Source organism: Xiphophorus couchianus, chromosome 21 (assembly GCF_001444195.1).
Source record: "Xiphophorus couchianus chromosome 21, X_couchianus-1.0, whole genome shotgun sequence".
Lineage (NCBI taxonomy): Eukaryota > Metazoa > Chordata > Actinopteri > Cyprinodontiformes > Poeciliidae > Xiphophorus > Xiphophorus couchianus.
This window is the reverse complement of record NC_040248.1, coordinates 22,756,132-22,769,857: the sequence shown is the minus strand read 5'-3', so window position 1 is coordinate 22,769,857 and position 13,726 is coordinate 22,756,132. Positions and strand designations below refer to the sequence as shown.

The 13,726-nt window shown below is 39.5% G+C and overlaps 1 protein-coding gene and 1 long non-coding RNA gene across 2 annotated transcripts in view; one reads left to right on the top strand and one right to left on the bottom strand.

Annotated features, from left to right (window-relative positions):
- Positions 1 to 13,726, bottom strand: part of vstm2a (V-set and transmembrane domain containing 2A) — a 96,346-nt gene that overhangs the window by 21,817 nt on the left and 60,803 nt on the right. The window contains exons 3-4 of the mRNA XM_028005359.1: positions 9,763 to 9,813; positions 5,843 to 6,179 (exon numbers count right to left, since the gene is read on the bottom strand). Of these exons, the coding sequence (XP_027861160.1) occupies positions 5,843 to 6,179; positions 9,763 to 9,813 (388 nt within the window). The remainder of the gene's footprint in view (positions 1 to 5,842; positions 6,180 to 9,762; positions 9,814 to 13,726) is intronic.
- LOC114136934 (uncharacterized) lies at positions 1,271 to 13,658 on the top strand. The gene is made up of 3 exons (XR_003593888.1): positions 1,271 to 1,281; positions 10,146 to 10,150; positions 13,554 to 13,658. It is a non-coding gene; the product is annotated as an uncharacterized LOC114136934 (long non-coding RNA).

Here is a 13,726-nt window from a genome sequence, read left to right as displayed (position 1 = left end):
AAAGATTCCTCACTAATGCCATAAAACAAACTCATGGCATTTTCTTCTAAGCACTTACATGTACTGTCTCTGAAATTTGGTCTCTTTTGAAACGCTCCCTTCTGGTCGTTTTTGTAAGAAAAGATCCTCACAAGAGTCAGATGTGGTTAACTGGATATATTTTGGGCAAGTCAGAAGTTGCTGCTGAGCTAAACGATGAAGCAACAGAAGTTTTAGCGAATGTTGCTTTAGCCATTTAAAACCAAGCTAACCCTGTTGAAGAAGAGAACAAAGTCCAGAAACTCAGAGGAAAAGAAATATGGACTGTTGTATAAGTGAATTAGAACACAGAGCCGTGACTATTGCTAAACTTTGAACTGAATGTGTGAAATTTAGGTTAATAGTAAAGAATTTCTGTTTTATAAAAAAGTGTGTTTCTTAGCTTTATTGTAAAATGAGAATGCTACCGTTTTATTCCAAAACATTATTGAAAGTGTCAGAGCAGAGCTGTCATCCTGTTGGTCACTAATTGATGTTTTCAGGTCTGCAAGAACACAGAGGACATTTATGATGTGTTGGGAAGCATCCCTGTAAGACACATGTGTTCCTATCCTTGATCAGTGTAACTATGAACCTTTCACCTGCTGCTCTCCACCTACTGAAATGACACACTGGTGATTTTTCCTTAGATGTGCATTGAACTGATATAAAAAAAGTTGTTATTTTAAACAAGGTCAGCATCTCTTTTTTTTTCTCTCTCTCTCTTTTTTTTTTGCTATTCTGGATGCGGTGAAGCTTACTCCAAATTTGTTTTTCTTCCAAGCGGGGAACCAGGCTGGCCTCAGAGGTGGATAGACAAATATGGCTTGGGGGACAGTTTTCCGTTCCTCTTTTCCCCGTATTCATCTGCGGTCACCTCTGAGCTTTAGAGGGAACAACACTGCCAGGAACGATGGAGGCCAAACTGTGATCTAACAACAGCTGACACATTGGTGGGGAGTTAACTGTGAACGAGCCGCTCTGCTGCTGCTGCAGGAGACGCTGTGGCGGCCACGCTCCCGTTCCTCCCCATCTGGAAAGCACCTCGGTGTTTACGGATGCAGCAATGCGGAAAAAGAAAATATCTGCTCTCTCTCTCCTCGGTTTAATTTCATCTCAGGCCATTTAACTATTGTTGCTGGCCAGCTTCAAACCCGAGTGGGGCGCTAACAGAACCCTGTGGGCCTCAGCCGCAACACCTTTCTGAAACTCAGAGGAGGTTGCTAAGGCTGCTTGAGCAGTCACAGAGAGGCATTTATCTCTGTCAGACACACCACTCCGAGGACTCACCGCAACACAGATGTCAGCATAATTTAGCTGCCTCATAATCTCCGGCTCTGCAGCCCTGGGGATTATTCAACTTTTTACTTCTATTCAGTGGCAAGTAATATCTTCCTGTGTTTTGCTGCAGGGTGCGCACGGCTATCATGCCCCAGAGTATGGCTGAATCAGTCCGAACCGTCTGACCCGTAGGGAGATGATTGGCAGTTAAAGCTGAGAAAGAGCTGCTCAATTACAACACAGGTGGATAGTCAGAGAAATGACAGGGGATTGAGTTCAAATCCCCCTGAGGGTAAAATGTGAGCGGGCGTGCAGGGAATACGTACTGCTAATGATTCAAAAAATAGATCTCCTCTTTCAAGGCATGAATGCTAACGTAGGAGAAAATCTGGAGCATCCAAAACATGCCGGCTCTGCAGTTTTCCATTTTACAAGCCACAAAAAGTTAAACATGCATTTATGTTCAAAGAACAATTGTAGGACTAAGTTAAAACCAGCCAATGTCAACTCTTTAAATGATTCAAATGAAGAATTGCTTGTATTTGAAAAAGCAAAAGTGCATGTAATAATGCTAGCTTAGCATGTAGAGAGCATGCAGACCTTAAGACTTCACAGGTTCTTTCATCAAACCCAATAACTGTGAATCAGTCAGAACTGTGTCATTCACTGTTCTTCACATAGTCCTGAGCTGAAACTCAATCATTTTTAACCTTCCAGTATTCTATATTCAAGCATAAAGAAGATATAAAGCAATGGGGTTGGTTACAGCAGCAATGAATGCAATTAGTCTGTGTTAAAAAGCACAGGGAGAAATTTTCATCTAATTATTGAGGGTAAATATGTATTAATCACAGCTGGCCTGGCCAGTTATTGCCTCAGACTACTGTCTGCTGCCTCTATTACAGTAAAGACTCTTCACCAGCATCAAGGGAGGAGAGGTGAAGTAGGCAATGAATTTAGAACAGGAACAGATCCTAGAAATTCATGGAATAACCGAGAGAGAGCAGATTATTTTAGAGCTGAACAATGAGCAAACCTGAATCCCATAGAGACTGAAGATGGGATGGAGGAGGAGGTTGGTTGCTTTCTTTGACCAGATCAGTTAAAACTTTAAATGGGCATGGAACTCAGAAGGAACCATGCGTTTATGGAATGATGGTTGAATTTATGTATCTGATTTTTCACTTATGCTCCCATGCATAGGTATCGCCACCCTCACACATTTCCTCTGTCGCATTTTGTTAAAGACAAAGACAACTTGTAGTAAATACAAACTAGAGCTTTGAAGAGTAATAGTAATGATGAGAATTTTAACTGAACAAAAGAAAGCTCTTCCACCCAACATGGCCCGATGTTAAAAAGCAATCCTCTCTTGTTAGAACATGAATTATCCAGGTCACGCAGTTCAGACTGGAAGAATAAAGAGACCATTCATAACTACAATCTAAAGAATTTGGAAATTCCAGAAAAGCAGTGAAAGCCATTATCCAAAAATGTGAAACACCTGGAACAGTGACACGCCTTCCCAGGAGTTCATGGCTTCTGAGAATTATTCCAAAGCCACCTTAACAAAAACTAAATAATTCAGAACCACATGGAACTCCTGGTAAAAAACAAATAAACAAAAAAAAGAAAACACTGCTCAGCTAAAAGAGAAAAAATGCAATCTTAAATTTGATTTAAAAAAAGAAAAAGCATCTCGACGATGCCCAATAGTTTGGAGAATAACTGGCAAGGGATTTCAGAAAACGGTCCAGTGTGATGGTTTGGTTTCAGTAACCTGTACAACTCCATCACTGATGGAGCCACAATCTCTTTCTATACAGGAGCAGATGTTAGAGGTTAAACTCTATACACTGGGGTTATGTAGCAGGCCAGTGGTCAAAAGATCTTCAGTAATGGGCGTGCTGTGGCGGCGCAGGGGGTTAGCACGCCCCACGTTTGGAGGCCTTAGTCCTCGACGCAGACGTCGCGGGTTCGACTCCCGGTCTCGACAACCTTTATCGCATGTCTTCCCCCCTCTCCTCACCCTCCTTCCTGTCTGCCTACTGTACAAGAAATACGAGCCACTAGTGCCGCAAAAACTCTTCGGAGAAAAAAAAAGCTCTTCAGTAAGGGGCTATAAAAAAGATGATGAAAGCGACCTAGTCAAAGTGTTGAAAAGACTGACTACTACTGTAGTTATTGCAAATGTTTGACTTGTTGCCACCAAAGGTGGAACAGTTGATGTCAGCTTTAATGGGCAGGTGTGTTTTAATATTAAGGTCTGGCTGGTTTGGATAGCTTTCCTTAATACATGAAATAATTATTTAAAAAATGCAATTTGTATTTACTCAGGTTATGTTTAATTGATATTGACATTTGTCCAATGAGCCAAAAGACTAAAATGTGACAAAAACAAGTAAGTAGAATATATCTGTTCACAGCAATGTACATGTAAAAAAAGCAACTCTAGATGCAGCCAGGACTTTTCTTCGGTTACTTCTGTGTCGTCATGAGGATTTGGTACACATCTCTGAACAAGCACAATTAGCTAGAAAAGGTGCTACACTGGAAACATTGAACAAAAACAGATGTCAGATCCGTACTCCACTGAGCAACAGTGACAAACTTAATGAACATGGATTTCTGTTCTGTGGGTTTGTGGGTCTTCAGCTGTGGCATTGGGCGGACATTTGGGTTCAGTCATTGAATAAACTGCTGTTCGGAGACTCTGCCATATGCTGACTGCTGCTTTAATACAAGAGGCTCACTTCTAACACTGTACATGCCAAGATGGGCATGTATAACCAAGTTGACTGTGCACTGATACTCACACTAACACAAGAAGATAAACTACTCTTAACTACTCTATCCTACTAATAAAATCATATTTATCATTTGTGTTTTAAGGGTTACTGCAATCAGAAATTCCAGAACTAGAGTTTCAGAGAGAAAGCACCTAACAAAGAACAGATGTCAGGTAACAGAATAAAGAAATGATAAGACAATAGATTTTGAAAAAAATTATTCAACCTATGTTTCTCTATCTCACAACTCTGTAAGACAAATTATTTTGTCTAAAAATGTCAGACACTGTACACTACGCTACTGTATGTCCTCTTGGCATTTATTTTATATTTCAGTTATTTAAACCAACCATAAATAAAATTTTTGTTGCGTAACCTTGAACGCGTTTTTGGCATTTTTTGCCTATAGACTTACCCTTATTGATAACACTTTATTTGACGGGTTGTGAATAAGACTGTCATGACACAGTCATAAACATGATATAACACCTGTCATGAACATCAGTAAGTCTTCAAGAATATTTATGAACGTTGTCATAAAGTGTCATTCGGTAAATCAGGACACTTTTAGTACAAAGTTGACATTATTCAAAACGTCTTCGTTATGACAACTTGACATTAACCAAGAAATCATGATCTGACATAAATTTATTATAAAAGTATTACTGATTAAACTTTAGCTTTAATAACATAAAGCTACATAATTTTTAAAGTTTAGTCAGTGATACTTTGATAACAAATTTATGTCAGATCATGATTTCTTGGTTAATGTCAAGTTGTCATAACAAAGACATTTTTGTCTAGGTTAATGAAAAGATGTCATAACAAAGACATTTTGAATAATGTCAACGTTGTATTAAAAGTGTCATGATTTACCGAATGACACTTTATGACAACAGTCATAAATATTCATGAAGACTTACTCGTGTTCATGACAGGTGCTATGTCATGTTTATTATGGTGTCATGACAGTCTTATTCACTACCCGTCAAATAAAGTGTTACCGACTTATTTTAGTGTCATTGCACTAAGAAGGACTTATTAAGGACTGCCATGGTAATGGATGTGGTGAAGTTGGTCCCCCTCTATTAGACTCCTAACTCAAGCGGTTTAGTCAGTGCTGTGCATCACCTGGCTCACGTAGAGGTAAGCAGGCTTTGCAGGTGAAGGGAGTGACACGGTGATGACATATTTTGTGCGGTCAGACAGGATTTAAAAGCGTAAACATGACTTTAAAAAAAAATCAAGAGTAAGAGGGTGAGATGTATATTTAAATTTGAAGCAGCACCACAATTTGTGTGCCATTGTTTTGATATGGGGAGATCTTCAGAGTTTATGTGCAGTCGGCTTTATATTGGAAAACAGCTTGTTTTTGCTGGTTTATGACAGAAATGTTTTGTGAAAGAGGCACAGAAAAGATGGTGTTGCCTTTTGTCTAATCAATGTCCACAAAAAATTGCCAATGGATGTCTGACTATGGTTGAAAGGAGGTTGATCTACTGGGATAGCCGAGAATGACTTTCAGCATAACAGTTTGACATACATTTAGACAGTATAAAGAATTGATTCAATGTCTAATTTACAACATGTACTCTAAGCCTAACTGAAGACAAAAGCTCACAAGCCTTTATAAGCCATTTCCATGAACCTCCAACGTTTGATGCTTTAAAACACAATAACGTGATCTATGAAATGCACCAGGTTGCAGAGTTGGACCAGGACTCCAACTAGGGAGGTCTTCACCAAGTGCTTACCTGAGCTGGGGTAGCGTTTAGCTGTGTTGGAGGATGTGTGGGAGGAGGACGTGGAGGCCACCCTCTGGTCTGAACTCATGTTGTCTTGGCTCAGAGGTGAGGTGGACTTCCTTGGCTTCTTGTCTGTCAAGTGCAGTGGGGAGCTCTTCTTGGCAGGTGGCAGTGGCCGTCGAGGCCTGGCTGTGGCGTTGACCCTAAGCCAGGCTTGGGCTTTGTACTCCACAATCTCTCCGTAGTTAGCTCGGGTCACCCGGCACTCGTAGAGTCCTTCGTCGTTCTTGCCGACTCTGGAGATCTGTAGCTTGTGTGAGATGTCGTTGCCCTGGACCTTCACCGTCTATTAGAGCGATTGAAAGAGACTAGTGTCATAACCTGGAGTGAGAAGATACTACAGTTTTCATATGCATTCAAACTACACCAGAGTTCACTTCAACCGAACCAACTCCTAGGTTTGTAGGTGAAGCAGCGTTTGATATTTGGTCCAGGTCAGAGTTTGATTACGCATTCACATCTCCCCAAGCAAACAGGACTTTCTTTGGAAATGAACTAGAGTTTGAAAAGACCAGAATAAACAGAGCTGGTCTGAATATGCCCTAAGATTTTGGTGCAATGGCCAATTCAATCCAATGCATGGGTGTCCTTTGCAGGTTTTTGGTCATTCTTCAAGGGTGTTTTAGGAAGCAGTGGGTTACCCATTCATATGAGGGAGTTCCCCGAGAATATGAGTTCTCGCAAAACAACAAACAATGGTCTTATACTATTTTTGTTGCAGACTACAGTGGACTGGACAATCTGTCAGCAGAAATCCATGACATTGGGGCCACTTACCCTGCATGGATGGGTTGTCAAGGATTTGAAGTAGAAAATACAAACATCACACAGCATCATTTTCACATTAGTGAGTTCTGCAAGTGTATGGACAAATGTTTCTCTGATTATCATGACCCTACACAGCATGATCATTGTATTGTGGGAGCCCAAGAGAGCACATGAGTCATGGATCAAAATCACAGAGAAACACTGATCAATCAGCAAGTATTGGGAGCCTCAGGTTAGCTTGACAACCTGCCACGATCCAGAGACATTCCAACAGACATTCCAACTAGGTCCACATTGCTCCTTAATGGTCCTTCACATTAAGGCTCTTATAATCTCTGTAACCTTTTCTAAGGCAATTGCTGATGACTTTACTCCTTGGCATTATGCAAACTGCCAGCATCACTCCTTCAAACAGAGGTAGCCACTCTGGCTAATTATAAGTAAGAGAATAATTTTCAGGGGACGGATTATTTGGCTGCTACTTTCTCTCTTAATTAATGAAAGTGCCAAAAGTGGACTTAGTTTTATACACATTACTTCTGTTGAATACATTTTTAAATAAATAATGACACAGGTTGGTACATATTCTATTCCAAGATCTTAAGGCTTATTTGGGGTTTCTATTCTGCTTTAGCTGTACTATATTATAAAAGACTGAGATACTCCTAACATCACAGGAAACTATATTTTCTGTTACTCTGTAAAGCCAATGAAAACAATAACTTTCTACTTATATTAGGCTAAAACTATTGTAGATACTATTTACAATTGCTTGTATGAAACAGAACTTTTTCTTTACTTTTGGGGGCCACACTTTGAACTCCCTATTTTAAGGTGTCATAACTACACCTTAAACTAGTGTCTGATGTCTGATTTGTCAGACATCAAACAAATTGTCTTAGACGCAGAGATTCATATTCAAGTGAAATGTAGCAGCATTAAAAAGCTCTGTTGAGGCTCTGTACAGCTGAATTAAAACAGAAGTCGTTCACATTCCATACCGTCAGTCTTCATTAAGACAACGGTTTGAACCTCGCAAGCTTCACATGGTGACTGTGAAAAGGCCTTCTTTCTACCAAAGCCCTGGGCTATTTTTATAATTTCTGTCTGGACAGACATGTGTGAATTCAGAGAATAAGAGCCCTGCACCCTTAAGGCTGCACAGAACAACCTTGGGTTCTACACACAGACTCACTGTATAAAACTGTGAAATGCAAAAGATCTGCTCAGCTCATGCACAGAACCACAAAGAGTATGTTTACCTTTCTGCCTCATTAAAACCTTATTTCAATTAATGAAAGCTATTAAAAATAATCAGCAGAGCTGTGATGCTTTAAATCAAGCAAGTATGTGATAAACAATCTGGGTTTTAATGTTTGTCTTCAATAGAAGCATGAAAAATGTTCCAGATTTTCAGTTGAATCACCTCATGGTGCTAAACCAATCAGGTTTAATGAGCAGAAGAAACTTTTAGGACAGAACCCTGGTTGTTATTCTTCAGATGAGATTTTTATTTAATTTTTTTACCATGACACATGGATGATTTATTGATAATAAGAAACTTTTGCTACAAGTAAACAATACATTTTCCCCTTTTAGCAATTTACACGCCCTGGCAAAAGACGTGGAGTTGCTGCTATTGAAAAAAACCTCAAACATCCCAATTAGCAGTTCACCTCCTCTGGCTTCTCTGACAGCTTCAACTCTTTGAGGCATGACTAATAAAAACACAGATAAGTTTTGTGGTATGGAACCTTTTCATCCAGTTTTTTTTTTTCCACTATAAATTTTGAACTGGATTGAGATGTATGAAGCTCAATCTGATAAAAGACTATGGAAATGTGCTTCTATTCTTTATCTTTTTATGGTTTGTTGCTGTGGCACCAAATTAATGTTGCAGCATCTTCGCCTTGACATGTTGCAGATTTCTGAATCACCTTTGGAAACCACATGTCCTGAGACTGTTTTGCCCACCATATCTTGAATATTAAAAAGAAAATGTAGCTTAGGAAGCTAAGATTCTGAACCTTCAGCTGTTGAGAAATAATTGATTGCTGGAAGCGTGAACTCTGTTGAAGATTTAAACGCTCAGATTTGATATTACTCAACCACTAAAGTTTGGCCGTAACATGTAATGCACCAGCTCGATGAAGATTACCAGAAATTGTCTCCACTGTAAACAACCCAGTAGGGAGTAAGGCTATGCCATTTTTATCAGCAATAAAGATGACTGGTAAAAGGCCGTCTTCACCAGATCTTCACCAAATCTTTTACCAGAAGATCAACATTCGAGGGAAGTTGTCCTTGGAGCAACATTCTTCTTGCTCCGACTTTAATTGCTCAATATTTGGAAGCGTGACCCAGACACATTTTGTTGACTTTCATTGCTGCTATGAGTTGCTGAGAGGGCGTAGCCTATTTTCAGATTTCTATGCAAAAAATGTATGGTTTTCCTTTAAGGTTACGATTATGTGATGTTTTCTGGTGCTCTGTTTCACCAATACACTGTGATTTTAAATTTTAAACATGACACAAAGTGGTCAAGTGTAGGTGGTGGGAGAATTTTTGCAAGGCAATATTTCACAAAGCTGGAATGTTCAGCTGCTGAATAACATATTTATGTGTGACCTTGGACAGTGACTATGTACTGGTTGTAATCACCACAGAAGAACTAAAGTTTGCTGCTGAAACAATCAAATTGGAAGGAAGAAGACCTCCAAAACATGAGGAGATGATGACATTTCCATATTAGCAGCATCTGTAAACTGTCACAATGTAACACACACATCTGTGACGATCTTATACTGGTTGGCTGTGTGCTGCTCTAGGCACAGAAGGCCCATGCAGTGTGGCAGAGGAAAGAGGCGGAACTGTTACTGGTGTGTGTGAGCGCAGGAAGGGAACCACTCTGACAGTAATAACACGCTGCCACTGATTTCGCTGATTAGCTCCATTCTCTTGTGGAAGGTGTATTATTCAAGGAAATCAGCTGCTGTTGTGTTGGTTTAGAGTGGATCTCTGCCAACTCGGCTTACAATGGCAACGCATTGGGAAAGAGGGGTGTTTACAGGGTGGCGTGAATGACGTGTTCTTCAACTCACACTTATTTTTGTCCCCTCGTCATCAGGATCGGGCTCTGGTATCATCTCCATCTGTGAACACAAAGAGGGAGAGAGCATTAGCGAAGCGACAGTGGTTGAGTACAGGGTGAGGATGGGTTTTATGCATGCCTAAAACCACTGAAGGGATTCCTATGACAGCTTTCTGAAAAGGCATCATCTATCTGCCGAGACTTATAAATGTTGCAAAGCGACATCAGCACACAGTTCGCACACGGAGTTACTGCGTTGCCGCTGCCCTGCCTTTTAAAAGTAAATGCCACTCTTCCCACTGTTTCAGCTTTATTTTTAGTCTTTGAGTGCTTCTATGGGGGAAATTAAAGGCCAGCTCCCAAATGTTTTTTGCAAATTGAAAATAAAAAAAGGAAAAGTTTAAACTAGGATAAAGTACTAAAAGATTGCTTTGTGTGAAGACTAAAGTATGTTTATGCTGCTGGCAGCGTCTTCTGGAACAGTGACATTACCCAAGAAAGCATGTGACAAAATGTCTGAAACAGGAAGGAGATGTTTATGGTGTGCAGAGATTGAGTAAAAGATACCACAGTTTGACAATATCAGCACAAAAAATCAAAAATATTTATTTTATTTTCCTTGCACTATTATGTTGTTAATTATACCATTTATACTTAATGTATTCTTTTAATGTGAAATATTTAAATACAGAAGAAGCTTGTCCTGGACCAGACACTGTCGGCACCAAACTGATTGCCCAAAATCAGATTGCTAATCCTCACAGACTATATTATATATATATATATATATATATATATATATACATACATATACAAACACACCGTACATATGGCAAGAATTCTTAAACAAAAATATATAAACCACTCTCTGAACTTATACGTTTTCAGGTGTTTTTATTTTATTTCATTCATTCATTCATTCATTCATTCATAATTTACAACCTGTATGCAACATTTGGCTCATTAGATGACTTTGACTGGCACACGATCAAACACGTCTTAAGTGTGAGCTCTGCATGAAAGTCCAACTACATGTCATTAATTTTGAAAAAAAAAAAAAACAACTTTTATTTTGAAGGTAACATTATGGATTTCAGTAGCTACTAGCTTTCTCATGCAGTTCTCCAATAGAGTGTCATTGTTAGCAGGCTGTGCAACAGTAAACAGAGAGAGAGAGAGAGCGATAGATGCAGAATGTGGAATAAATAACAAGGCTTAGATTCAGTATTTATATACAAGGTTTCTGCTTAGGTTGTAGAAACAATCAGCCTGAACTTAGAAATTACAACTGGAAGTGGAAATGGCCAGTAAAATACGAGAGCTTGGTCACTGACATGTATTATGAGAAAAATAATTGCAGTGTACTAAATAACTGTGAAATTTTTAGTGCGGCAGTAACATTATTGTTCGGTTGCTAGAAGAAAAATAAAAATCTTATTTATAGCTCTTTATCAAATGTATATATAAAAAACTGTTCAATTTATATTTTCCTACAAGACAGAAAGATCCAGTTTATATGCAGAGTTATATAATCAGATCATACTGGTTTTATCACCATATTGTTAATCAGTTCTTGATCTGAGGAAGCCTTGCTGATTAAATGAAGTAATGAGTTCTGTCCCTCCTCCTTTCACATGAGCCTGGTCACAGTAGACATAAATGACTGTTTTAACAGAATAAGACATCCAGCAGAACCAGGACCAGGATTAACCATCACTACCCACAAACACATGGGGCTGCTCAACAACAGTCACAGCTGCCTTTGAGGCCCTTTGGAAATAGTTATTGCTCAGCACTACAAGGAATAAATTTGAATTCATCTCTCACCCAGGAGGCTTCTTCAGTTTTGAAAATTGAACTTGAAGTATCAGGCTCATAAGTTGTAATTAAAAACAATTAAACTGAGGTCACTAAGGAGCAGTGATGGAAAAAACTTTTTCACTAGAGAGTAATGTAATTAATTACTTTTTCTGTCGTGACAATGTCAATACAGTTACTGACAATAACGTGAATGTGTTAGTGTGTTAAGGCATACTATTAGAAGCCACCTTCATCTGACTGGGAGTTAAGGTGGTGAAAACCATGGCAGAAAGGTTGCTGATTGTTGCAAACCAATCAGGCAGACTTGGACGGGCTATCACACAGTGAGACACACTGACAAGACAGACAGAGATAGTTGTGTATAGCCCAGACAATCGAAGGTCGGTGCTTTGTTTAACTGGAAGCAAAAATTTCATTTTTGTCTTGAAGAGATAAGAGGCATGACTCTATATGTGGAATATAATTTGTTCTATAGAAACAAAATTGACCCTTAAATCAGTCAGAAGCAACACATCTCACTGTGGCAAGTTCTCTTTGCATGAGAGGATTGTAAATCATAGAAAACACAACAGAACATTTTGAAATTTAAACCTGCATGTACCTTTGGACTAGTACGGCCTCTATGTTGTCTGGAGAACCGTTCTACAAAAGAACAAAACTCAACATCAGGAACATCTCCAGTGACTCCCTCAGTTTGAGCCCTGCTGGCAAAAATGTAACATGGTGGCAAGCCTTAACCCCACAGCCAACATCACAGCCTGGGCATTGATTTTAGAGGCTATAATTTCTTTATCCCACAGCAGATGAAAATGGATGTGAGGCTAGCAAACCTTTTAAAAACAGAGCGAAGCAGAAGCCGCTCAGCAGTTATTGCTAAAGACGATTCCTTCAGAGAACACAGAAACCGCTGGCTCCATGAGTGAGACTGAAAATGGAAGGGCACAGGAGGAAGAAGATGGCTACCTATGAGCAATTGTTGCACCCGGCGCTCTTTCAAGAGCTGTAATTACTTTGAAAGAACTGCGGCGCTTTTCTCCGGAGGATGTTAGGCAGACAGGTGATTAATGAGGAGAATTAGGAGCCGAAGCTCTTCTCCCGGCGAGCGCGCAGGACTCAGAATGTGACTTCAATAGACGGAGCTGGCATTCTCTGTTAGACGAGATGGAGATTTTTACAGAGACGTCTTTAGGCGAGCCACGATTAATCGTCCTCAGTCTTGGGGTAAGACTGTATTAGGTCATCAATTTCAGACCGCCCTCTTTGCGAAGCGCTCTTGCAGCGGTTACACAGGCCTGGTGTGGTCTATATCTGTCACTAGAGGGGGATGGAAATAGACTTCCACTGGAGGACACATGCTCTAATTTGGTCTATGCACACTAGCTGCTGTCTTAAGGAAACATGCTGAATGTAATGGTTTCCCACATTCGCTTTGATAATTTTGTTTGGTTTTAGAAATTGCTTTTGAGTACAGCAATGTTTTGTACTTCTAGTTGAAAGTAGAAAAGTAATTAGTGACATTTCGCCAGAGTTTTAATTTAAAGCTCCTCTGATTTTTCGGTAATGAGCCATCATCACATATTTGATAAAAACTCTTCTCCTTAATTTTATGAATTCCTCACAGGGAAACATGAGGACAATGTATTCCCAGCTCATCAGTAGCTGCGTTTCTAGTACAAATTTGCACAAATATTTGTCTATATTCTGCTGGTGTCGAAAAGACACAATTTCACAATTGCGGTGTTTCCATTAAATAAGAAATGAAATTAAAATTACATGAGTAAACTTGCAGCTTTGCAAACGAGTAAATATGTGTTAAGTTATCAAAAAGTTATGGCAGCGATCATAGTTGTAAATCACGGGGGAGTCGGGGGGATCCGGACCCCGCCAGTCTTGGAAAAGTCTACAATTGTCCCCCCCTCTCTCCCAAAAAATTATTGAAGAAACATTTGCATTTAAATAATATCAATAGAAAAAGATAAGAATGATTTTTTAGGTCCCCCCTACCATTATTAGAACAATAGTTCAGTCCAAAGTGTAGGAGGAGCAACAGCAGAGCCGCTGAAGTGAGAAGCTACCTGTTAGCTGTGGCTCTGCAGCACAAACATAAAGCCCTCCAGTCAGTAAATACTTAAAGCAAAAAACATGTAAACCTT